The sequence below is a fragment of the Sycon ciliatum genome, chromosome 2 (assembly GCF_964019385.1).
Source record: "Sycon ciliatum chromosome 2, ocSycCili1.1, whole genome shotgun sequence".
NCBI classification, from domain to species: domain Eukaryota; kingdom Metazoa; phylum Porifera; class Calcarea; order Leucosolenida; family Sycettidae; genus Sycon; species Sycon ciliatum.
Genome location: NC_088644.1, coordinates 1,041,988 through 1,069,242, shown reverse-complemented (window position 1 = coordinate 1,069,242; position 27,255 = coordinate 1,041,988). Strand labels below are relative to the sequence as shown.

General features: G+C 48.7%; 2 protein-coding genes across 3 annotated transcripts in view; both read right to left on the bottom strand.

Moving 5' to 3' along the window:
- The window catches only part of LOC135808180 (eukaryotic translation initiation factor 2-alpha kinase 3-like), a 156,197-nt gene that overhangs the window by 14,311 nt on the left and 114,631 nt on the right, over window positions 1-27,255 (bottom strand). The window lies entirely within an intron of this gene.
- Window positions 375-27,255, bottom strand: LOC135808182 (serine/threonine-protein phosphatase 6 regulatory ankyrin repeat subunit B-like). Its single transcript, XM_065321336.1, has 7 exons — window positions 26,881-27,255; window positions 16,881-17,065; window positions 16,434-16,556; window positions 15,161-15,265; window positions 13,390-13,503; window positions 2,708-2,791; window positions 375-497 (listed from the first exon to the last, which is right to left on the bottom strand). The coding sequence occupies exons 2-7, from the start codon at window positions 17,061-17,063 to the stop codon at window positions 480-482; spliced, it is 627 nt and encodes a 208-aa protein (XP_065177408.1). The 5' UTR covers window positions 17,064-17,065; window positions 26,881-27,255; the 3' UTR covers window positions 375-479.

Sequence of the window (27,255 nt, the reverse complement as noted above, 5' to 3'; positions counted from 1 at the left end):
CGAACGCATTCTACACAGGGCAATGACAAAAAAAAAGGATTTCGCATAGCACGGACAAATTTAGCACACTATCACACGAATCACAAACTATGTACAACTGATTTGCATTGAGCAGAGAGAGTGAGGGAGGGAGGAAGAGAGAGAGAGAGGGAGGAAGAGAGAGAGAGAGAGAGAGAGAGAGAGAGAGAGAGAGAGAGAGAGAGAGAGAGAGAGAGAGAGAGAGAGAGAGAGAGAGAGAGAGAGAGAGAGAGAGAGAGAGAGAGAGAGAGAGAGAGAGAGAGAGAGGAAGAGGGGGGAGGGGGAAAGAGGAGAGGGAGGAGAGAGAGAGAGAGAGAGAGAGAGAGAGAGAGAGAGAGAGAGAGAGAGAGACTCACCCCTCTCGCAGCAACACACGCTTGATAGCATACTGCTGCCTGTTATGTTTTTTGCGAGCTTGAAAGACCACGCCAAAGCCACCTTTGCCAAGAATCTTGACTTCCTCAAAATTCTTTTGAAACCTTCACTCAAGCAACAACAACAAAAAGAACACAAAGGAGTGCGAGCATCAGTGTGTTGAGCCAGGACATAGATAATATTGGTATGGCAGAACCTCTCTTATCCAGCCAGGAGATACGATATAACTGCACTGCGCAGCACTGCAGTGGCACCAACTGGAACTGGTATATCTGTGCCGAATAGAACACTAATAGAGCCATGCCCCAAGGCACTGCACAGTGTTCGCAGTGCTTCCGTCACGCATCGCCGGGCACTACTGTAAAAGCCTGTGTATAGGCCCCGGGCGTATAGAATAGCAGCCTCGATTTCCTGGGCGTATACAAGGGCACGGGCGTTATTTTGGAAGCGGGCGTATACTTGGAATAGGGATAGCAGTGTATTGGGTATCAGCACCTGTACATGTACTGGTGTTGCCGGCATACTAGTACCTGGGTGCTATTTTGAAACAAAAGTGTTGACTTCCCCTGACTGGGCGTGTACACGGAGGGTGGGCGTATTTTCGAGTGGGCGTATACACGGGCTTTTACGGTATTTTACTAAGTGCGGCGAAATTCACTAGCCAGCGATGTACTTCAAAGAACATGTATCCAATCCGAGGACGTGCCATAAGCACCGGGATGAACAACAAATGAATAAAAAAAAGAAAAAAAGATGTCGGAGTACCCGCTAGAACCTGGTCATGACTAATACACAACCAGGCATTATAAAGCAAGCAGTCCAGAAGTTCTTATGTTGCTTGCTCTCCATGCAACCAATACCATGATACAGCACAGCACTGGGTATTCAGAAGAGCTGAGTGCAATGCACAAACAAAGAAAAAACACTTTTCTATCAACCCCACCGGGAACAGATGCAGGTACCTCTGGTTTACCAGTCCCTGGGCCTAACAACACTTTCCATCAGGTCACGTCAATAAAACTGCTCACAAAGCTGATTCTACAAGAGCACACATCGTACACATACTGGGATTGGAAGGTCTCAGGTGGACGGTCAGTTGCCGCTGAAGCGTTCTACGGTTGAAGGTACCAAACATAGGAAGCATAACATAGTGTTGTTAGACAGGTGCAGCACCATAGCACAAGGGAGCACAACCATGAAGGCACTCTGTTATGAACAGTTGAACAATGGTAATAGAGCGGTTCCGCATAACGTAACTACGTTAGTAAAAAACGTAGTCGATCTACGGAAAGTCTTACGGAAACTGCATGCGCATCTGGGTTCCGCCATACGGAGTTTTCAAATCACGTAGCTGCCCTTGGCAACTCCGAACGCGGCAGTGTACGACCAGATTGACCTGGGCAGAGAGTCATAAATTTGTACCCCAATCCACTTACGATTCGTCCGTGGTCTGGTTGTCTTGGTCTTGGTCATGTGTTCTGTACGTATTAGTCCCTGATTGGTCGTCACGATTTGTCGTCGCAATATTACTGCTTGTTCTTGGTTGTTTCTTCGAGTCTTTTCCCGGGAGTCTTTCCCGTTGTCTTTTTGTCGAGTCTTGTTTTCGTCTTTCTCCTCCTGTGCCCTCGCCGTTTATTATTGACAAGGGAATACTAGTATTGAAGCTAACTGAACCGGGGCCAGGGGGAGAAGGCAATACCATTTCCACTTCATATCTGCCCCATTTCTACTTTATGACTTGCTCAATACACCAGTCTTCCTAAACAACACATTTATAGCAGGGGTTAAGTACCATACAAGAGAGCTACATTGTACATCTAGTCATACTGTCATAAACAGGCAGCATTTTTCCTGCAGCAGTCACACCATCATCATCATTATTGCCAGGGAAATCCTCTTACATTGTCAGCTCCTACATCGTTAGATACAATGTAGGGGGCTGTAGGACCGGCTCGTCAAAAATATAGAACCTGAACAAGCGTGCTCGGGACGTCTCAGCAATCGTAGTATGCCTGAGCACTCCAATAAAAACTTGATCAATGGCAAAATCGTTCCCCACAGAAAAATCATACTTTGCGGGTCTTGCGTTGCACGCTTGGAGGTGAAGTACAGAAGGCGAGTCGATCCGAGTATAACCTTTCGGACTGGACTGGACTGAACTATTCCAAAAATAACAACGAGGGGTTACGGGTGCGAGTCAACCCCTGTGACACGGATTTCTGTGCCGTGTCACCTCCCTAGTTTGAGTACGACTCCCTGCTGTAGACACACAGTACATCTAAATTCAGTCACTCGTCAAGTTTACTGTACATACCTTCGCACTCTCGTGATCCACCAGTAACTGCACACATCCCTTTTGATTGTATTCCCTGGCTATGTCCAACGCTGTTCTGGCGCCCTGAGTAACTCAGCAACACATCACAGGAACAACAGAAAATCAATTTTGAGAAAATTCGTTCCAATTTTACAAAAACGAAAACACAACGAAGCGAAGGCCAAGGACATAATCTACAGCGAGACGAAATCAATATCTCCACAAGACGACTTACATGTACTGAACAAGTCTCGCCTTCCTCAGCAACATTGCTATTCCAGGCATCCACAGTAAAAACTCCAGTTCATGCTTCGACAAATTTCATTTTTTTTTTACAGATTTCTACTCGAACGAAAATATCCACGACGAGAGGAAGGCGTCACAGCGCCTGCTCCACGTCAGGAACAACAGCATGTCTTTTGCATACTCTTTACAACAACAACAACAACCCTTCACTCCTCACTCGTTCAACAAACTCCAAACAGTCTACTCCTTCACACACTGATTTCAAAATTCTTCAAAAAAAATTGAACCACGGAGTGAATAATATTATTATGACCACGTGGCGATAATGTACGCATGATGTCATCGAGTACGGTATTGTACAACTGGTACACATTTTCTGACAAGAGGATAGGAGAGGAGAGGAGAGTTGTGGTAGTCGTGAGAGAGAGAGAGCGAGGTGCAGAGGGAGAAAGAGAGGCAGGATAGGTGAGAAGGATGAGTAGAAACTGTTCACAGTCCTGGAGCTGTCCTAGATAGGACATCACGGAACCAGCATACATCTATGCTGTTCCCATAGTAATCGTAGGGAGTTCAGACACGTGACAAATTTTTTTTCAGGACTAGAAGTTTTTTTCCGAGGAGAAAGAAAAAGGCGCAACCCTGCCCTGCCAGTTATTTGGACTTACGGGGGTCGCCATGGCAAATAATAAACATAAAACTGCACACGTTCGGGCTCTCCGCCTTCTCCGTGAAATTATAATACCGTAAAAGAAAACTAGAGGGGAAAAAAGAAGCAACAATGAGGAATAGGAACTGATTTAGGAACCACTTGCAGTCAGTTACACAGGGCAGCGGGCCTCGGCAACGGCCAAGGTAGCAGATGCATCCGCCACATCGCTGACGCGCATGGGGCGTCGCCGAGCACCACGCAAACAAACCATGCTGGAGCGAACCAGAGCAAAGCCAAGTCGGCAGCGAATCCACGCCATTACTCGGTTGTACGGCTCCTTCGTCTTGTCGGACAGGAGCCCGGCAATCCGCTTATAGCAGGCTGTTGCCGACTTGCCCATGCCGCCTGTTGAGGGAGAACGAGAGGTGAAAAAGTTGCATGTTCGATCTCTCGAACACGCTCCTCATAGCAGCGGCGTTTCTCCCGTTCGTGGCGCTGGTAGCAGGAGGGTACTGAGGTGGAGCGATTTGAAGCCGCGAAAGGGTTAAAAACCCGTACGTCGAAGAAAGTGCGGTCAAAACGCCCACCCTAGACACCACTCGCTGCTATATCCAGCCTAGCCTGGGGGTCCGTTATGGCAGAGCGGTAGCGGAATGCTTCCCCAGTTACCGGCTGCAGGTGTGGTTCAGTGGTGACGTTGTTGGCGACCCGTTTGAGGAGACCAGCCGTAACATCTCGTACCTCGTTGTGCCTCAGTGAGGGAAACCCACCCAGAGAGCACGACAAGGCGTGGGCGACGGTGAACGATGCACCACACGGGCAGATCGATGGAAGGTGGGCTGGCGGCCAGCCATAGCGGAGCGCAAGGCCATCCCGGAACTCACCCTTCGAGAGGGCAAAGCCATGGGCCTTCAGGGGTCTACAGGTCAGCCAAGCCGACGCACCCTTCTCCGCAGCCAGACCGACACAGAGCTGGATATCAGTGTTCTGCGTCAGGATGAACTCTTTGGCTGCTTGGGCCGTTGAAGTGCGGGTACGACTTGCCACCTCCCTCTTAGTGGACCGTACCAGGTCCAGCACATGGCCAATCTGGGTGTCCTGGTCCAGAATCTTGCGGACGAGCGCCGAGGTTATCGCTGCCGATGCCCGGAACTGGTCGCCCAAGGTGGTGGGGTCGACTAAGCCGAGGCCTCCTTCACGGCATGGGAAAGCAAGGACCCTTCGCTCACGTGAGTTTACTGGCTTACCGCACAGGGCAGGAATAAGGACATTGGTGATGGTGTCTTCCAGAGGGCCAAGATTTTCAGCAGCACACTCCATGACTCTGCACAGGAAGGACCAGCGATGCTTCAGGCCTTGCGTGAATGCTGCATAGGCAGCCTGTGGCTGGGTTTCGGCAATCTTGGCCAAGGACACGATCTCGTCTTTCCCCTCGTTTGCCTTCTGGGAAACATAGCTCTGGACGAACTCCGTCGATCCGAGTGCAGCACCTAGAAACCGGTGGCCGTCGGTGGTAATGTGCACACCGGTCCCTGCAAAGGCGTCCTCAGCTTCCGTCAGGTGACCGGCCTTGACAACCAGGACTGATTTCTCAGCATTTGCTGCGTACCCATATGCCGGTCCTTTCTGTCGCAGAATATCCCACCAAGCGCGTAGTCGTTGGACTCTGCCGCCCGCGGAGGAGTCGTCTGCAAACCACATCTGGATCGTTCCCTCAGCCGAGAGAGCACGAATGAGGGGCAGAATGCCCAGTGCATACATCGGCATCGCGATGGGATCGCCTTGGGTGGTGCCCTCTGCCGACATGATGACGCTGCCCCCAACAAACAGCTTTGCGGGTTGTCGGTAGCTGTTAATAACGACTGTCGCCAGGGATGGGCATAGGTGACGCATGTTGCGCAGGCATGCTTCCCTGTTCAGCGTGTTAAACGCATTCGTGGCATCTGCCATTAAGACCGCTTCAGTATCCTCGTGGTCGAACGCTTGCTGCATGGCATGCATCGCCGCCTCGATCCCGCAGTCCTGGCCTGCACAGAGTTGAAGGGTGCCAGCTGCCTCTTGAATATCCTGACCAATTACGTACAGGATGGCCTTGCCCACCACTCTCCGCATCACCTCGCCAATCCCAATGGGTCTAACTTCTTGTTGAGGGGGATGAGTCGGGATGCCAGGTACTGTAAATCATATTATTCCCGTAGCTATGCAGAAGACGTTACTTCAGTAACGTCTGGCGCTAGCCAGGGTCCACACAGCTTTAATTTGGTATTTGTTTGTTTGTGTGTTTGTTTGTTTGTGTCACGCCTGGCGCTATCCGTATCTAACGGCAAAAAAGCATAGGATGTTATAAATTTTTCAATTCTCCTTTTTTTCAGGCATATCCTGGGATTCGAACCCGCACTTTCGCCCTACATGCATTCCCCCATGCACTTCGCATTCATACCCATTCTTCCAAGTTGCTTCACGTTATTATCATGCGTTTGAAAGCCCTATTTGAATATTGCGGGCAGCTGTATGTGGCCAGCTGTGTTTGATGGTACGGTACGGGAGACGGTGTCGTATTACCCTCGATCGTACCTGTCCCGTACCTATCCCCTACCGTACCGTGCCATCAAAGACGGCTGGCCACAATGCATATTCAAATAGGGCTTTCAAATGCAAGATCACAATGTGAAACAACTTGGAAGAATTAGTATGTATGCGAAGTGTATCGGGGGATGCATGCAGGGCGCGCGATAGTGCGGGTTCGAATCCCAGGTTATGTCTTAAAAAAAGGATTTTTTAAAGAATTTATAACATCCCTATGCTTTTTTTTTGTCTAGGTCATCAAGGCAAAAAAGCATAGCGTAGGGCCCTGAGCTTCCAAGCTCTCTCGTTTTAACGACCCGCAAAGTTAACGATTTTCTGATTTTCGAAGGTTAACGGTTTGAAAAGTTAACGATTTTCTCAGACAGATGCAATAATACTAGGATTGCTCGACAAGGACATTCATTGTTGTCCATCACAGTATTACTCGATGTCAGGAGAATAAAGAAAATGAAATTTATCCAGCGTAAGAGCGTAAAAATTTCAAATTTGTTGATCTCCTGCCGCTTCGTCAAAATTCATCTGAGAGACTTCGGAGTTGTTCGAGCCGACTGCTGAGCGTCTCTGCTATCATCTAGATCTTTCGATTGTTGAATTCTGTTGAGAATTGACCGAGTTACGATCTGTTGAACACGCGCTGCATGCCATAAATGTGAAATGATCGATTTCAATCGTGCGAGGCCCAAATCATACGACTTTTGCTAACGAATTTTAAAATAACGACAAATCTTTGCTCGTTAACTCGTTAGATTTACTTGTTCGTTACATATTCATGATTTACAGTACGCTTCCAGCGATCGGGGGTCGACAAATTCGGTCGCCACACGTCGAGCAGAGCTTGCCAGCGCATCGCATAGCGAGTCAGACGCATCGGAGAACATTGTGCACATCCACCTCCATGCCTCAGCGTCTACACCTGACGGGCCGGCTGCGCCATGCGTGTTGAGTACCGCCTTTCTCACCAAGTCACGATTGAGACCAGAGAACCTGACCGGGTGAGGCTGAGGAGGGGGAACACCTTGTATCAGGGCCTCCGTGGCTAGGGGCGCAGGGTCAGGGTGTTTGTCTTGCAGGACCTCTTGCACTGACTTGTCACCGATGCTGTCACCCAGCGCCAGGGCTCCAGCATTTCCGTTGGGGACTAGCGATCGTAGGGCGTTGGATAGCTTCCCACTTGTCACCAGGTTTGCAAAGTGGCGTGCATCATCCTTCTCCTTGTTACCCCCGCGGTGGGGCCGGCTAGGTGCTGTGAGCTCCTCTTGAATCGTTCGGCATTCGTGCAGCAGGTCGTGTAGGTCCCCTCTGTGCCATGCTGCTAGGCGGCGCTGCAGGATATCTGCGGATTTCTTTGCAGGACCTGGCGGCTTCTGCAGCATCAGCATTTGGAAGACCATGGCTACTTTCAGAGCTATGCCTTCATATGGCCCACTGGTTCCAAAGCACACAATGTAATTGGCGAGGTGGGATACAAAGAGCTTGCCAGTGGCTCCTCGGGGTACCTGCATTGCATTCGGTCTACAGTGTACCACTTCTTCGTACACGTCTTGCACAGCCTGCACAGAATCCAAGTTGGTACGCTCGCCCAGAAGGAATCCTGTAGTGGGGGCAGTAGGGAAATTCGGGAGATCCCGTGGGCCTTCCTCCAGCTCCTGATCTGAGTGTGTCGGGGTCTGTTGCAGCTGGCTCTGATCCAGATTGGCTACGAGGTCGACCTCTTCTGGGGTGGGCACAGGGCTTTCCTGGGACGCACTTGTGCGTGCTTGATGCTGGTCCAGTGTCCTCCACACATACTGCTGGGAGTCCGACTGAGCGCCGGCAGGAGGCTCGTCCGCTCCGCCCTCCGTAACCACGGTGGTTGGTTGCAGCTGATCCAGTGCTCTCCAAGCAAACTGTTGGGAGTCTGAGGCGGCGCTAGCGGTCTGATCGCCAATAAATCGAGTGGATTGATTGGCCTCATGGTCAGCCGCCACCTCACCGCTGCACGGTAGATCTACGGGTACGGGATCTCGACATTCTGCCAGCAGGGTGGCGGTGAGAGCTGTGGCTGCACTGGCATCCACGCTGGCATCATCGCATTGTACGGTTAGAACTGTTCCCGTAGCGTTGTCCTGCACCGTAGGTTGTCGATGGCCGTTGACAGCTAGGTCCGGCTGGGGACGAGAAGGGATGGCGGAATTTTTACAACGATCCTTCTTTGACGGAAGGCAGCTCCAGCCTTGGTGCAGTCACACCTGACTCAGGTGCCGTTGCCGTTGCACCGGCAACACTGGCCACTCTGCATCAGGGTGAGTTGCGAACGGCCCGGGGCGCCAGAAACCAGGTCTGAGTGAGAGCTCAAACTCCCATCCGGCATCCGTCAAAAAAAACCCATACGTGGCAAATCAGCTGAAAACAGCCTTCACGCGGGTCACGTACTTCAGCATGGTAGCGGTGGCACCGTACCATGGACTTCGCTGCAGTTTTTTCGAACTGCTTTGTCCTGCTTTCTTTTTCAAAGTTGAAAGTTAGTTGGTGTGTTGTCCCTGCCCTTTTGGAGGGTATGTGCTAGGCCTAGCCCAAATTTGCCGGCAATGCTTCCAGCAAAATATCGAAATTTCCCACGAAATGCTGGCAAATTCCGAGCAAAATATCGAATTTACAGAGGAGGATCCGGGTGTGTTTTGGCAATTTTATTCAAATTTCTTTGGTTTCATGGGGCCAACGTCGTGCTGAAATAGCTCGTGCAGGTTGTCAGGGGTACATAAATTTGATATCATGCTACAAAATCCGTAATACTAACACCATTATAAGTTTTGCTTTCCTCATCAGAGTCACCATCCACTTTTACCAAAGACATTTTTTTAAGTAGACGGTTCATTCGAAGCCATTTTTGCCACAAAGCAGGAGCAAAATGGAGCAAAATATCGGAAACGAAGGGCAATGCAATGCCGAGCAAAATATGGAAAGTGATCGGGCAAAATTTGCCGGCAAAATATCGAAGCGCCCCAAGCAAATTTGGGCTAGGCCTAGTATGCGCCCCTTTCGGCACGTGTGTGCTGGGTACGCGTCGTCGGGGTGCGGACTGCGCAGGTTGCGCATGCCTGCATGCATTATTGTACGCATTCTTGTTGTTTGTGGCCTTCTTCTTGAGACTCTCTTTGGAGTAAGAGCAATAATCTGTCCTCTGAGTGTGGCGTACGTGTGATGTAAGAGATATCGAGAGTAATCGGAAGGGCTATCGTCGAGGCATAAAATCCACCGACGACAACTGGCGCCCAGCTAGTGGCATCGTTCCCCACGACCCTGAGATCGTTTTCGTTTTCGCCGTGGCTTCAAATCTTGCCTTCTCCACGCGTCCTTGCCATGGCTCCGCTTTGCTCCATCTGCTTAACCCTGACGTCGGAGCTCCTACTCAGGTGAGCCTGCTTTGTCTGCCCTGCGTAATGTTTTGTACCTTGTACGTAGTTCTCCTGGTACTAGTCTTCGATTTGGGATTTTCAAAATAATTGTTTCGCTTCGTGGCATTGAAGTCCCGTGTTGTTCTCTTGTGTACAAGTACCTCGTTCGAGCCTCGCTCCTGTTAGTACATGATTGTGGCAGACGTTGTGCGTGCGGTGTTTTGAACCAGTGTACATTGTCGCCCTCCGGCCTCTGGCTGTTCGAGTGGTCGTGTGCACTGTGTTTTCACACCTTCTCTGTTGTCCGTGCTGTCGTGCATGCTCATCGTGTTGCTTGGTAGTCAGCATGGCCATGGGTAGCTTTGCTCGTGTTTGCGTACTCGCCCTGTGTTGTGCACTGGTGCACATCGTTGCGTTGTGGTTGGATTGCTCCGATCCTGTGTCAATCGATTGGTTTGGTAGATGTCCCCATCGATTTACTCGATGTGGTGAGTCTGGTGACACTCTTACTCCGTCGTTTCCAGTTTCAGGTACATGTCCTTTCTTTTTCATTTTACTCGTATCCATGTTTTGTGTCGAGCGTTTTAGTGCTCCGCCTGGTTGTCCCGCTCATGTGGAATGGCTGTCGCCCAGTGGTGTAACATGCTCATGAGATTCTTGTTGACGGTCCGGGTGGCAATATTTCTGTGAGCGTGTTGTTTGGTCTTTGTGTTTTGGCACGTGGGTCTCTCCATTTCACCTAGGGGGCGTCCGATCATGGTGAGCCACGGTCTGCCTGGTGGGCTGGTGGGATCCGGCACTTATTTGTATCGCACTATCGGTTCCCCTTGCGGGTGTTCGGTTTCCGTGTTTTGCTGGCTGGCCTTTGTGCGTCCCAGTGGGGTTCAGGACGGTGTTTTTTTTGTGTTTCGTGAGCGGATGTGTTTCACTCGTGATATTCAGGTTCAATCCCTGTGGGTTTTTTCAGGTTAGAGGCCTGTGGGTTCTTTCAGGTTAGAGGCTTGTGGTTATTCAGGGTAGCGCCCTGTGGTTTTTCTATGTTAATTTTTGTTTGCGTATTGGTGACCGATTTGTTTGTGTGCTATCTGGTGTCCTCATGGATAGACTGCCCATGTATCCGTAGGCGTGGTCAACGTTGCTGTTCTGCCATTCCTTCTTGTGGTTTTTCTTGTATGAATTTTGGCTCCTAGTGTTGCTGAGATGTTTGTGTCAGTCCGTGTTTCTTTCTTTCTGTGTGTGTCCCTCTGTGAGTTTTCGTAGCCCAATCGGCTGCGTGATAGTTTTCCGGACAACTCCTGTGCTGTCAGATGACTGGTCACCCGGTTCAGCCGCCGCGGTCTTCGCAGTACCGTCGGTTTGCCTTGGCTTCGCACCAGGGCGAGGTGGTTGTTTTCCGGGGGCCCACGCCTGAAAGTATGGCAGTTCCCTCTATGGGTGGGCTCAGTCTGTTTTCTTTCCACCCCTTTGCTTTGGCTTTTCCCCCGTTGTCCGGAGTTACTAATGTATCCTACTGTTTTGGCCCTGCGTATCCGCATGTGTATGTTGTTCACATTGGATTTCTTTTTCTCCTGTCTTTCTTCTCATTTTTTTCTCTCCCATCCTCAGGAGAGGATGCATTTTTTTCATGTGGCCGTATGTTGTCCCTGCCCTTTTGGAGGATATGTGCCCCTTTTGGCACGTGTATGCTGGGTACGCGTCGTCGGGGTGCGGACTGCGCAGGTTGCGCATGCCTGCATGCATTATTGTACGCATTCTTGTTGTTTGTGGCCTTCTTCTTGAGACTCTCTTTGGAGTAAGAGCAATAATCTGTCCTCTGAGTGTGGCGTACGTGTGATGTAAGAGATATCGAGAGTAATCGGAAGGGCTATCGTCGAGGACAGGTGCGTTTGATAGCTGAGGTTTTCCTGCTCGTTTTGGTGCCGCACTTGCTTGGGCAACTGTAGTTTGAGCTTTTAGTTGTGAGCGTAGTTTTCAATTGGATTTTTCATCCGTTTGGAGGGAGTACACGGCCAGGAAACACCCACCATCGTGTTCAGCAACCTCGAATTATGTAGAATAGTGCTTTCTTCTCGAGCTGGGGGATCGCTCTTCATCGCGCTTTCAAGACTTTCACCTCCTGGTAGCCCAAAATGAATGAATTTCTGGACCCAATATGTTCAAGCGCTGGGAGTGTTTCAGATGATTTGTTGGCCCTAGTGAAAGATTGCACCTGACGGAGACTTTCGCTATTGCGACAAAGTGAGCTATGATTTTGTATTAGACTCGTCGCCTTGAAACCAGAAAGAAATTGCTATGGAGTGGTGCTCTGACATGGATCGCGTCAGTGATTGGATTGTACGCGTATTCCACTATTGTGCATTTTACATGTAAATGTACATGTAAATGTACACTCAAACGCCTCTTATCCGGACGCCTCAGATACGGGCACGTCTCTCTACCGGGCACCTTCAGCTTGAGGGCCCATAGCACAAATGAGTCGAATTTGGGGTTTTTGAACTTTTTTCCGTGTGTGGAAGTGCTTATGTTTCACTGCCAACCTATGTAATCCACACATTTGTATCAATGGGTTCCCTTTGTATCCTCAACATGTGCAATACATGCCAAATAAACTTCTTCAAAAAATGATATCATACATGGTAGGTGAGTTATCCTGAGACACGGGCAAATCTGAGATACGGGCAGTGCCCGGTCCCAAGGTGCCCGGATAAGAGACGTTCGAGTGTACATGATTGATCAACTGTGTGACTGCCGCAGTTAAGTTGGGCATCTGAAGACCAAACTGCTGTATTTATTATTTGTACATGTATAATACAACCATAGCCATCAGTGCTCACTTCAATTTCATAGTAATGGAACTCGTGTTCAATGGATTTAGCATTGTTGCTATGGTGGTTGCTACGGGCGCCGCGCTCGTTCTCATTGGTCATCGCTTGCCGAAATATTATATTTTGGTCAACATTAGGACTAACCAGCCTGTTTTGCACCTATATTGCACCTACAAGCCAGATTTCATAGCATTCTGACAATATTGTAATGTTGCTAAGCGTTTGCTAGGCTTTCCGGAAAACCCTGTTGGTGCCACAGCAGTATGGCATTCCGCATACATCATGATGAAGGTTGGCGTATGACTTTGACGCCTCATATCTCTGGTATCCTTCAAGATTTTTCATCCAAATTTTCTGTGCTAACTCCTGTACTGTAGTTCTTCCCAAAAACAAACAGTTTTCTTGGTTTACTACGAAAGAAAAAAATACGGTGATATCCCTAGTAATCGTGACACGTGACTCAAAACTTTGTGTCGCGTCCCAGGAAGATGAACATATCGCACTCAAAACAAACGCAACGAAGGCCTTTCGTCTCAAAAGTTGCCGTTCTCCTGGCGGCTTGCCTCAAGCGAGTCGAGATTCGTATCTTGCCTTCAGGAATTTTATTTTCCTAGTTGTGGAGTAGGTTCTACGTCTGGACAAAGGAACTGGCAAGCGAATCGCTTTACCAGAAACCCTACATGAACTCCCCAAACGAATACGGCCATTCGGTCGGGTATTCGATGGCGAATCGAATATACACTACCTCAATCCCCGCCGATCTCTGATATTCTCCGCCTACTCCCTCAAACTTGACCAATTCGGAAATAAATCCATCGCCATTACGATCGTGCATCCTCCACATACATTCAGAAATGCTCACGCAGCACTTCTTTTCATCGCGTGTGCGCGACCGACGCTTCCATGACAACCCTGGGACTGGTGACCAATCAGAGTGCGATGTCCTAGATAGGACATCTCCCGACTGGTTCACTTCACAACAACACACAATCAAATACTTACACTGTCCTGCAGTGTGGTATCCAAGGTGACACCGTCTCTGTCATGTGACAGCATCACCTTGATAACGTTGATCCGGGCACCGTTGACTGCTAGGTGAAGTGGAGTCCATAGCATCTGTAGAAAAAAGAGAGAATGGCGATTATGTGATGAGTATTGCTATACAACCATTACACTAACTACTACAACCACACACCGACACAGACCTGGACAACTAGAAACACATCAACACACACCTCAGACCTCAGACCTGCCCATCGCGGAAGCGATGATAGCGAACAGCTATGTTAGACATAGCAACTTGTGCTGGGATTACACCATTCAACAGCTTGCTAGGCTGATGAATTGACCGCCACTATTTTTAGCCTGGTATCCACCACACAGCTGATTGAAGTGACTTTTTCAGGCCAGTGAATCCCTATTTTTCATTTCCCCATTTTCTTCTTTTTTCTTTTTCTTTTTTTCTTTTTTTTCTACACACACACACACACCACACCACATACTCCGGCATACACTGGCTGTTGGTAACCACCCAGGAGAATGAAAGAAAAGTCAGGAAGAGTCCGAGAAAGAGAACACACACACGCGCGCGCGCACACACACACGCGCGCACACACGCACGCGCGCGCACACACGCACGCGCGCGCGCGCACACACACACACACACGCGCGCGCACACACACACGTACGGGTGCACATGCACACACACGCACACATGCACATGCACACACACGCACACATGCACATGCACACACACACATGCAGATGTACATACACACGTGGACATACAAACAGAAGGACACACATGCAGAAGCAATGAACAGATTGTCTTACAGACAGACAGACAGACAGATAGACATGTAGGAACATAGAAACTGAGAATCCAGTTGAGACAACCAGACTCTAAACTATCACTTATCGCCCCTCCCCCCGAGACACACACATCATAGCACCATAGAATGGGGTTGCATTTTTGTTGTTTTTGACATGTGATTAAGCAATCACGAGTGAAACAAGGGTTGCCTGCTGCTCCTCGTTGCTAGTCTTGAAGAAAAAAATCACGCCTATCTGCTGCTGCTGCTAGCTGCCAATATTGATGCTGTCCCTGCGTTCGCCACCTCCAACGGCTGAGGTGCCTCGTGCTGTGGCACTACCACACCTTGGTCCGCCCTGCGTTGATCCGGCATCGTACTCTCGTACTCTGCTCATGCTGCCGTACTCTCGCGTTGTGGCTTCGTGGGTACGTCTTACGCTATTTGCGCTTGCCACGTGCTTATGCGGCCCGCCTTACCTGGTGGGCTCTCGCACCTTATTTCCCATATAAGCATGGTGGTGTCTGTCATTGTGGACCGGGCGGCATCCGGGGACTTTGCCTCTTCCATACGTGGTATGTTTGCTCCGCCACACCGCCTGTTCTATCTTGCATACTCGGTTAGTACTGTACCTTGGCTGAGGCTTAGTACGCGCGCTGGAGTCCTTTCGTGCCATGAAAGGAACTGCTTCCTAATATAGAGATTAGGCGCCATGAGCCCTGCTTGTAGTAAACATTGCATTAGTAGCGCTGATACCTTTATGCAAATATGGGGTAGTCTCGCCCGCGCATATGGGCGTACTCGTACTGCGGACTGGGCTTTCCCCAGTACGGCTGCCCGCCATTGCATGCCAGACACCCCCATTGTTGCGCGCCTAGCAACGCGCGTGGCTTTTGCCTGCTGCTCGGTTGTCAGCGACAACTACGGTTTGCCGTACGCTGCAAACCTACATTAGTTCTTACCCCTCTCCGCCCCGGCGCATTGACATCAGCTCCTTTTCCGATGAGTATACTTGCTAGTCGATCATTTCCATACGCTGCACAGTAGTGCAGTAGTGTCCAGTTGTCCTGTACACACACACACACACACACACACACACACACACACACACACACACACACACACCTTTGACCTTTGACCTTTGACGCCCATCGCCGGAGGCGATGATAGCAATGCTACGGCAGAAGCCATAGCAACTTGTGCTGGGATTGCACCATTCAACAGCTTGCAAGGCTGAAGAATTGACCGTCACTATTCAGCCTGGTCTACACCATACAGCTATTTGAAGTGACTTTTTCTGGCCAGTGAATCCCTATTTTTGGTCTTTTTTTTTTTTTTTTTTTTTTTTTCACACACACACGCACACACGCACGTACACACACACACACACGCACGTACACACACACACACGCACATACACACACATGCACACACAGGCACATGCGTGCACACACACACACACCTGTCCTGTCCTGTCCTGTAGAGCCACTGCCACAGGGGTCACGTGGGCCCCGGAGGGGCATCAGAGAGGAAGATGGAGCACGCAGCCTGATGACGCCGGAGATGGTGGGGCAAACGGAACCGGCGAGAACACACGCATACATGGCTGAACGAATTACGCTGCTGGGCAGTCGGGCGCGGGCCAGTCCTCGAGCACCGGTGACGACCGCGGCCTTGCACAGACCGAAAGCAGCGGGCACACACATCACAGTGCGCAGCACAGCAGGCATCCTGCACATAGACTTGCCGGGGCTCGGGAGGCTGAGGCTGAGGTGCGGAACAGCGGTGAACAGCTAGACCACCCTTGCTGCGAAACCAACGCCCACAATCTCCACATTGGCAAGCCCCTCGCTGCTCAGCAATCGGGGGAATCGGGGGACACACACACACACACACACACACACACACACACACACGCGCGCACACACACACACGCACACACATACACATACACACACACACACACCCACGCACCCACACACACACACACACGTGACAGACACACAGTTAGTTGAACATCCCAATGACGCGAGATCTTGGGGCTTGTGGACAGACGGATACATAGTACAGTGCAGGGATACAGAAACAAAGGAGTGAAACGTCAGACAGACAGACAGACAGACAGCGGACAGAAAAACAGACACACACACACACACACACACAGACAAAAAGAACAACCCTGACAAAAACTGAACAGTGCTGAGTCTTGTAACAATCAAGAACACAACAACTTACCTCAGTTGCTTCTTCCTCATTCACTTCGACACTATGTACACTAAATATGTAGTGTACAATAGTGGAGAGGAAATCCTCACCCAAATGCAGACCCTCCGAGCAGATCACAAAAAGGAGCATTGTCTGTGTGATATACAAAACAGAAAGAAACGATTTGACAATTACAAAAACGACAGCAACAATACTCTCAGTACAATGCCGTTAGGGGTTAGGAAACCTACTGATTGACCTCAGGGATCAGCGATCCAAACCAGACAAATTGCCATAACTTTATTCCAGCTTGAGAGAAGCTTGCAGCAATTGCACATCTTGTAAAGTTATGTCACACCAACGATTCCCACTGGACAACAATCACTTGACAATGGTACAGACAAGAAGACCAGGTGTCAAAGAGAACCCCCCCCCCCCCCCACACACACACACGCTGTACAGCAACACTCTACTTACTCCCATTGAGTAGCAGTGTTTTCTCCCCCAGTATGATGTCATAAATGGTGATTCCCATCTCACTTTACGTGATGTGGAGGACAATTGCGGCTGCTCAGGAGGCACAGCATCCTGAAGATCTTCCATTGTGGCACCCGGTTGCCGTACCGCCTCAGCAAACAATTCTACTTGTTCACTGGACATGTCTGTACAGGGACAATGCGTACACAGCACAGACACACAGACAGATACACACAGATGGACAGACAGACAGGCAGACAGACAGACAGACAGACAGACAGACAGACAGACAGACTGCCACACACATGCACACACACACGCAGATGGACAGACAGATACAAACAGACAGACAGACACACATACAGATGGACAGTCAAGGGGACAGAAAATAAGAGGTAAGAAAGACAACAAGTACTCCCATACTATGACATACACAATGATCCAAACAAGATTGATCTCACATGTCAATACTTGTATCTACACTGATGCGTACTTGTACTTGTACTGCTCACTGCCAAAACTGGTCACGTGGGTCTCCCCGGGAGAGGGGAGAGAGACTCAAAAGGAATCTTGGAAAGATGGCTCAATTGGCTATTGAACCGCCCAACGGCCGACACCCCCTGAAATCCCCAAAACTCTGGGTGGACTTGAAAATGATCCCACTTATGGGCTCACCACACCTCAGTAAGTGGGTGAGGACAAGGTACAGAAAAAGGATTGACGGCATCAGGGTATCCGTCCAGGGATCCAACTGCAGTTACCCCTGCCCCCAGTGAAGGTAATACTTGCTACTAGTGTGGGGGGCTAAATCAGAGTGAATCTGATATAAGCGTCACTAGCACCATTGATTACACAAGAGTTAATCTAGCCAGAAGCAGTCCATGGTTAACAGGTATGTATACTTCAAATAGAAAGTATATGAACCCTGAAACCAACAAAGGTGGCAGATACAACAATACACCATCATGCAGCAGACCCAACACAATCAGGCATAAGTGTACCCACCAACCGAACTAGCTGGCACTGATGCGTACGCACACACACATACACACTCATCATGACGTCATATCCAACACCATATTTAGAGTGGAATACCCTTTGACCCCACGTCCACGGACATGCAGCTACGTCAGTCAATGACTGCCATCGTTACAAAGAACTGAAATGTACTTCGTCTACAAGAGGTCAATTAGTAGGTCCCTGAATGGCCGTCACGTTGCGACACGGGACAAGGACAAAGATGGACACCAGGGAGTCGTACTCAAACTAAGTTTGAGTACGACTCCCTGATGGACACCAACGAGACGACAGTACTAACGAAAATATGGGAAGTAAACGAAGAGAAAGAGATGGAGTGCCACCATTTGTAACTTACATTCCTTGTTGGAGAAACGTTCATGACAGTGAAAACGATCTACTTTTCTCTTCTTTCTCACTAAGTGTAGGAAACATGATGAACTTCTCTGATCTATTGAGAGTTCTGAAAATGGTCTATTCAGTTTCTAACTTGCAATACGGGTAAAGTCACCGTTGAACTTCTCATAGATGAACACGACTACAGTTAGTGAGTCTAAAGGAAAGAGCTGAATTGAAGAAAGTCATCCTTGCCGTTTTGTTGAACGTTGTCTTCAAGTAGCAGCGAAGAAAAAAGAAGAAACTTGACGTGGAAGTCCGGAGGGCCTACACCTGCAAGAAGGTATTCAGCTGCTCGACGGAATGGTGCAGCAAAGGAGTAACTCACTGTTTGAACTTTGGACTTTGATTTACAGGTCATGAACCGCTACTGAACGATCCACAGTTGCTAACTAGACCGATAAGATGTAGCACTCAGTGCGAGGACAGGGTCTAGGGGAGTAAATCGAATGATTCAGTCGCTAACGTGAGCAAATAGGGACCTTTAGCACCACATTACAACGTAGGCCTTTTGACGTACTTGATCACGTCGATCAGGGTGCGCGATACGTGTTTTGCGTACTTGCTAGCCTTTAGCGAGACGTAATTATGGATCGACGTCGTTGCCACAGGAACAAGCAGAATGGCGCGCGTGATTTCAAAGTTCCTCGCGGGAAATGTGGATGAAAAGACTTTTTTTAGTAAACTAAACATGATTGTACTGTACGTGTACTTCGAAAACTAGTCCGAGTCACCAGCAAATGAGTTCTATCTCGAAGTGTACGGATGGTTACCGGCTTCCAATTGGCGTGGTATATAGTTGCCAAATTCAGGAGTACAGTGTTCCAGGCCGGCGAGCCACGAGAGAAGGGCTTTTTGCTCGACGCTGCCACTACTTCTTTCAACAAATTGATGACTGTCCTCCTTGGCTCCAAAACGAAATTTCTGGCACACAGCCTTAGTCTGCGTGTCCTCGGCAGCCATACCGAAACACAAAACAAAGATAGCAAAGAATAAAATTACGCCTCTCGATCGATCGTACCTAGTACCTCGTCGGTTGAATAACAAAAACTACAACATCAAAACATCGATGTTTTTTTGAACTCTTGCCCTCTTGGTGCAAGTGCAAAGGCAAATTCCTACGTCCTGTCACAACGTACAAAAGGCCTTTTCTACGTCGAAAACGTTGCCTGATGAACGTACATCCTACGTCGCGACGTGACCCCGAACCCGGGGGGTGTCCGAGAAGACTCGTGAAGCCTACTCCTCTGTCATGGCCTGGATTCGTGCCCGGCTGAGCTTCGCCCTCCTGCGTGCAAGTGTTGCCTGTCTTCGGGGTGCCCGCCGACCGATCCACTGCCACCGCCTTGTCTCTGCTTCTGCCGCACTGGCGGTTGCCGAGGCTAGGATTGTGGTCTGATCCGGCTCAGGAGCGGTATTGTGTGGGAACTGAACTATTGTTATCGATTTCACTGTACTACTTTTTTCTCTTTTACGTTTACTTTATACCAGGCGTGGGCCATCCCCTGTACATAGGTACCATCATTTTTCTTTGTTTCAATAAAATTGTACCCCGAACTCGGACAAGGCCCTATGTCAGGCTTACGTCGTAAACAACGTGGTGCTAAAGGTCCCTAATACACCCAATCACGGGTGTTTGCAGTGCATGAACTCTGGCCAGTCGTCCCCGTACGCAAAATGCGTACGCATTCGGGTCTACCGTATATTTCCTCATGTTTTGGGCGAATCTGAGCGGTACGACGCTGTCGAATTGGGCCTGAATTTGCCCTGAACCAGCCGCTATCGGAGTAAAATTAGGTGTTTTGAAGGCCACACGGGAACACTGCGGCCATATCTTCTTTCCTGCGTCGTTTGTTTGAAAATCGGAGTGTTTTTGAGCTCGTAGTTTCGTCTTCGTTGTGGAATGGCCGTGCGTACATTCTCCTCGGAATTACCAAAGGCACGTCCCCGTTTATTACATTACTAGGAGTTTTGCTGGCAGCCACGATAGTTTTTATCCCTGCTTCCATACGTCCTTTCATTGAACAGCCAAACGAAACTTAGGACAGACAGACAGGCAGACAGACAGACTGCCACACACATGCACACACACACACGCAGATGGACAGACAGATACAAACAGACACACATACAGATGGACAGTCAAGGGGACAGAAAATAAGAGGTAAGAAAGACAACAAGTACTCCCATACTATGACATACACAATGATCCAAACAAGATTGATCTCACATGTCAATACTTGTATCTACACTGATGCGTACTTGTACTTGTACTGCTCACTGCCAAAACTGGTCACGTGGGTCTCCCCGGGAGAGGGGAGAGAGACTCAAAAGGAATCTTGGAAAGATGGCTCAATTGGCTATTGAACCGCCCAACGGCCGACACCCCCTGAAATCCCCAAAACTCTGGGTGGACTTGAAAATGATCCCACTTATGGGCTCACCACACCTCAGTAAGTGGGTGAGGACAAGGTACAGAAAAAGGATTGACGGCATCAGGGTATCCGTCCAGGGATCCAACTGCAGTTACCCCTGCCCCCAGTGAAGGTAATACTTGCTACTAGTGTGGGGGGCTAAATCAGAGTGAATCTGATATAAGCGTCACTAGCACCATTGATTACACAAGAGTTAATCTAGCCAGAAGCAGACCATGGTTAACAGGTATGTATACTTCAAATAGAAAGTATATGAACCCTGAAACCAACAAAGGTGGCAGATACAACAATACACCATCATGCAGCAGACCCAACACAATCAGGCATAAGTGTACCCACCAACCGAACTAGCTGGCACTGATGTGTACGCACACACACATACACACTCATCATGACGTCATATCCAACACCATATTTAGAGTGGAATACCCTTTGACCCCACGTCCACGGACATGCAGCTACGTCAGTCAATGACTGTGTCAGTAGCTGAAAAAGGTGAAGACGACTGATCAATGAACGACATCCCGGGGACATCTGGACATCTTCACAACACACTGCAATTAATATTTACCTGTTTCAGCAAAACCACAGAAACCACCGACAAATGTTACACCTCATTACTACAACTGCCTACGACAACTATCAACGAAAGAATACTGCTCTCCACCTCAAACAACACCAACTCTCGTACCGTTCATAACCAAGAAGAAAACGCCAGTTCGAAGAAAGGTCTCCACACAAAATGAATGGAACAACAGCTACTTCTTCAACTTGACAAGCACGAACAGTTACCGTGGTTACAGCGAACACTTGATATTTGAGTAAATCTTCATGTCGATCGCAACTACTTGGTCCGTTTCATCGCAATTGTCGCTTATCTCCCACGCACCTTTTGACAGGTAAATCCCAGCCCGATCTCGATATCTAACTCCCATTTGTTTGGGAGGTTGTGAAGGCAAGATCAAAGGAGACCAGAAAGAAAAAACCATCGCGACTAGCGCCAGTGGCATCGCGATTCGTACGATTGTGTTGGGAAAGTGGGGAACTTTTCGCTGCAGTGAATGCACTGCAGTGAATGCACACATTCACTGCAGCGAAAAGCCAAACGCAGCTCAAAGACCGGAACTGTAGCAGGGGAAATCGACATCCTGACCTTGAGAGCGTGACAGTCACGGCCAGGCCAGCCAGCTCAGTCGCCACGTTTGAACTGCAAGTGCGACGACCTGGCACTCTTTGCAAGCCTGCAAACTGATGGCGAATTGGTGGCAAAGAAGACATTGTCCGACCTGGCAGCTGCAGTACAAGAGTCGTGGTCAGCGTATCCAGCAGAGCGTATGACAGCTGTCTGGAGAGGGATGTGTGCCTGATTCAAAAACATTGTTGAAACACACAGTGGTGACACACGGGTCACGCTGCCCACGTTCCTCCAAGTGCCAGAGTGACAGCCACGATTGTTCCTTTCCCATCGCTGTCATACGCCAAGCGGAGAAAGCAAGAGATACTCTACGCCATGGCGCCAGCAGCTATACACACCAGCAAATGTCAGCTCAAGTGACATCAGCTCGAATGATACAGAGCCAGAGTCGGATAAACTAAAGCGTGAGTGCAAGAACGCGCTCCGTCGCTGTTTTCTTTTGCACATTTTTTGTAACCTTGCTTCCTTTCTCGACTTGCTTCATCAGATTCCATTGCTGAATTATTTTTATTGTGGCGGACAGGCATCCTGTATCATGCTTCTTCACTATGCGTATTGGAAATTTTACAGAGCGATAAAATAACTCTTGTTCTTAGTTGCGATAGATAAGCGACAATTGCGATGAAACGGACCAAGTAGAAATATTTATAACTGCTCTTGCTCGTCAAGACTACCTTCGTTACAAAGAACTGAAATGTACTTCGTCTACAAGAGGTCAATTAGTAGGTCCCTGAATGGCCGTCACGTTGCGACACGGGACAAGGACAAAGATGGACACCAGGGAGTCGTACTCAAACTAAGTTTGAGTACGACTCCCTGATGGACACCAACGAGACGACAGTACTAACGAAAATATGGGAAGTAAACGAAGAGAAAGAGATGGAGTGCCACCACTTGTAACTTACATTCCTTGCTGGAGATACGTTGATGACAGTGAAAACGATCTACTTTTCTCTTCTTTCTCACTAAGGCCACCCTTTGTTAATTCATTGTTTAACGTCCTTTTTTTCGCGAAAAGGTACGCGGGAGGGCGGAAAAAAAACAAAAGCCCATTCCAAAAACTGGAAACCCCAATCAAACATTTTGACCAGTAAAGCATGTGATATATACAATATTTCTGGGTCTAACGGCACTTGCAGGCATAGAACAACACTCTTCAAGTTGATGGTACATTGGAGCACATGCCTGATGAATCCAACAAAACAGGCACATAGCATGGAGTACATCTGGATTTTTACTAGGACACACACCGTACCATATTTAAAAGCCAACAAAAAAAGAAAAAGAACACAAGACAAAGGCATGCCCGGGAGGCAAGATTATAAGTTTAAGGTCATGATCGGCATACTGTGAAACTACACAATCATGTATTTACAACTTCGCATATTATTGGTACTACTACTTTCTTGTTTTTTTTTCCAGTCTGAGGCAAAAAGATACGCGGGTGCGGACGTTAAACAACGAAAAAAGAAAGGGTGGCCTAAGTGTAGGAAACATGATGAACTTCTCTGATCTATTGAGAGTTCTGAAAATGGTCTATTCAGTTTCTAACTTGCAATACGGGTAAAGTCACCGTTGAACTTCTCATAGACGAACACGACTACAGTTAGTGAGTCTAAAGGGAAGAGCTGCATTGAAGAAAGTCATCCTTGCCGTTTTGTTGAACGTTGTCTTCAAGTAGCAGCGAAGAAAAAAGAAGAAACTTGACGTGGAAGTCCGGAGGGCCTACACCTGCAAGAAGGTATTCAGCTGCTCGACGGAATGGTGCAGCAAAGGAGTAACTCACTGTTTGAACTTTGGACTTTGATTTACAGGTCATGAACCGCTACTGAACGATCCACAGTTGCTAACTAGACCGATAAGAATAATTAGATGTAGCACTCAGTGCGAGGACAGGGTCTAGGGGAGTGAATCGAATGATTCAGTCGCTAACGTGAGCAAATAGGGACCTTTAGCACCACATTACAACGTAGGCCTTTTGACGTACTTGATCACGTCGATCGGGGTGCGCGATACGTGTTTTGCATACTTGCTAGCCTTTAGCGAGACGTAATTATGGATCGACGTCGTTGCCACAGGAACAAGCAGAATGGCGCGCGTGATTTCAAAGTTCCTCGCGGGAAATGTGGATGAAAAGACTGTTTTTTTAGTAAACTACATGATTGTACAGTACTTCGCAAATTAGTCCGAGTCACCAGCAAATGAGTTCTATCTCGAAGTGTACGGATGGTTACCGGCTTCCAATTGGCGTGGTATATAGTTGCCAAATTCAGGAGTACAGTGTTCCAGGCCGGCGAGCCACGAGAGAAGGGCTTTTTGCTCGACGCTGCCACTACTTCTTTCAACAAATTGATGACTGTCCTCCTTGGCTCCAAAACGAAATTTCTGGCACACAGCCTTAGTCTGCGTGTCCTCGGCAGCCATACCGAAACACAAAACAAAGATAGCAAAGAATAAAATTACGCCTCTCGATCGATCGTACCTAGTACCTCGTCGGTTGAATAACAAAAACTACAACATCAAAACATCGATGTTTTTTTGAACTCTTGCCCTCTTGGTGCAAGTGCAAAGGCAAATTCCTACGTCCTGTCACAACGTACAAAAGGCCTTTTCTACGTCGAAAACGTTGCCTGATGAACGTACATCCTACGTCGCGACGTGACCCCGAACCAGAGGGGTGTCCGAGAAGACTCGTGAAGCCTACTCCTCTGTCATGGCCTGGATTCGTGCCCGGCTGAGCTTCGCCCTCCTGCGTGCAAGTGTTGCCTGTCTTCGGGGTGCCCGCCGACCGATCCACTGCCACCGCCTTGTCTCTGCTTCTGCCGCACTGGCGGTTGCCGAGGCTAGGATTGTGGTCTGATCCGGCTCAGGAGCGGTATTGTGTGGGAACTGAACTATTGTGATCGATTTCACTGTACTACTTTTTTCTCTTTTACGTTTACTTTATACCAGGCGTGGGCCATCCCCTGTACATAGGTACCATCATTTTTCTTTGTTTCCATAAAATTGTACCCCGAACCCGGACATGGCCCTACGTCAGGCTTACGTCGTAAACAACGTGGTGCTAAAGGTCCCTAATACACCCAATCACGGGTGTTTGCAGTGCATGAACTCTGGCCAGTCGTCCCCGTACGCAAAATGCGTACGCATTCGGGTCTACCGTACATTTCCTCATGTTTTGGGCGAATCTGAGCGGTACGACGCTGTCGAATTGGGCCTGAATTTGCCCTGAACCAGCCGCTATCGGAGTAAAATTAGGTGTTTTGAAGGCCACACGGGAACACTGCGGCCATATCTTCTTTCCTGCGTCGTTTGTTTGAAAATCGGAGTGTTTTTGAGCTCGTAGTTTCGTCTTCGTTGTGGAATGGCCGTGCGTACATTCTCCTCGGAATTACCAAAGGCACGTCCCCGTTTATTACATTACTAGGAGTTTTGCTGGCAGCCACGATAGTTTTTATCCCTGCTTCCATACGTCCTTTCATTGAACAGCCAAACGAAACTTTGTGGCGCGCCTTAGTTTTTTGTGGCGCGGGGGTCTCAAGTTTGTCACTTCGAGTTGTACACAACAACCACATCAACACCTCAAAGGACCAAAAAACCAAGTGAGCAAAGTATTTCAACGTTGCGATTTTGCCTGGCCTGCTGTGAAGATGGAGACTTCTACTCGGTAGCAAATACTCGTACCAATAAGCTGGGAGGGAGAGCGTGGCGAGTAAAATGTTGGGAGGAAAAGAGCCACATTCTCTCTCGGAAATGGTCGTCGTTCCAACATACTTGCTCTACCCAGATCTGCAGAAGGCTAGATTTTGCATGCACATGCGAGATTCGCATCCGCCGCGCACATAGCCAGAGTCGAAATTTTTGTACTCTCGGATTTGCCGCCATCTTGACGAGTGGCCACTGCGAAACACCCGTGCCAATAGAGAGGTTTCGTTTCACGTTGTTCTGCACTACACCGTGAAATTTCACGTCGGTGTGGCAAATTTTGGCGTCGAAACTCCCGTTCTTGACGTGAGCTGAGGTCAACTCACGTTCAACGTGAACGCGAGTTTTTGCAAATTTAGCCTTGCTATCAGGTTGGGATTATTGACTCGATTTTGTCGATTTTGCCTAAACTAGCTATAAATAATAGTTTATGCGACTTTGGCCTCCTGGCGGGAATCCCGACTTATGCGTCGCAATGGAACATGCCGGAGATTGAAAGGAAAAGAAAGTCACTCTGCTTTCTGATACAGGAGGAAGTAATTACATGTAGTTACATGTACTAGAAGTTGGCGAATCGCCCGTCTTAGTTTCAGCGTAGCTCATTCCATCGCGATGTCTGCCAGTGTGAGTCCAGTATCTTCTGCCTCAAATCAGGAGTCCCCTGTTCAAGTTCAAGTGGTTCAAGTAGCTCTGGCCCATCCGCTTTAAAAACATACCATCATGATGTCTTGAACTGAGCGGATTGGGCCAGAGCTCGGCCACCTAGTCCCACGGCAGCAACAAAAACAGCTTGTTGGTGTTGATCCATCATCGGCGCGGCCTCACAACACTTCTCAACCCCTACTGAAACAAAACTTCAACCTACTTTCAAATTCTAAGCTCACCAAAAATCAATTTTTTCACTTTTTGAAGTTTTCGCTCCTGTCGTCAGCGAAACGGCGTGCTTCACAAGCAACGCAAAACGAAAGCTCTTTCTGAGCTCGCGTCACCGCAAAAAATTGACGTTCACGTAAGAGCACAAATCACGCGGGTCGAAACCTCTCTATTACCGGTATGTCAACCAGGTCAGTCAGGCTGGTTTCTACCAAGCATGTGCACACCCGCTATAGCGCTAGTTCTCAACCGTGTCACTCCGCCTGATGACCTACAATTATAGCTCTGGAGTAGGCATAGTCACAGTGTGCTATATCACCATTATCAGTGATACTAATGCTGTAGGGGGATTTCAACACATGATTGTATTTTTACTTACTGAGTGAGTTGTCCGTTCCGTGAAATCTTCTTCAGACGTTGGCGGTGTAGCCTGACTGGAATACGTAGGTCGTTGAGAGAAGGAGAGCGTTATGCTGAACTTGTTATTCACTGAGAGAGCGTTATGCTAAACTTGTTACTCACTGGGAGAGCGTTGTGCTGAACTTGTTACTCACTGAGAGAGCGCTGTAGCCACTACAGACTGATTAGTAGTTGAGAGAAAGAGCAACAATGACTGGAAAGGATAATGCACGACTAACAAAGGTAGGTAGGGACTGTTCAACAACACTAGAAGACGGTTGAAACAAATGAGAAAGCCTGGGAGGGTGACAAAAACGGACAACAGGTCTGTGCCGTGAGAAATGGAAGACTGAGC

Bases quoted from the DNA above. Each gene is read 5' to 3' on its own strand.
- LOC135808182 (XM_065321336.1), bottom strand. From the start codon at position 17,063: ATGTCCAGTGAACAAGTAGAATTGTTTGCTGAGGCGGTACGGCAACCG. The intron at 16,557-16,880 runs GTAAGTAGAGTG...TATATCACACAG, and splicing joins AACACTGCTACTCAATGGGA to ACAATGCTCCTTTTTGTGAT. The intron at 13,504-15,160 runs GTAAGAACTAAT...TTTTTTCTACAG, and splicing joins ATGCGCCGGGGCGGAGAGGG to ATGCTATGGACTCCACTTCA.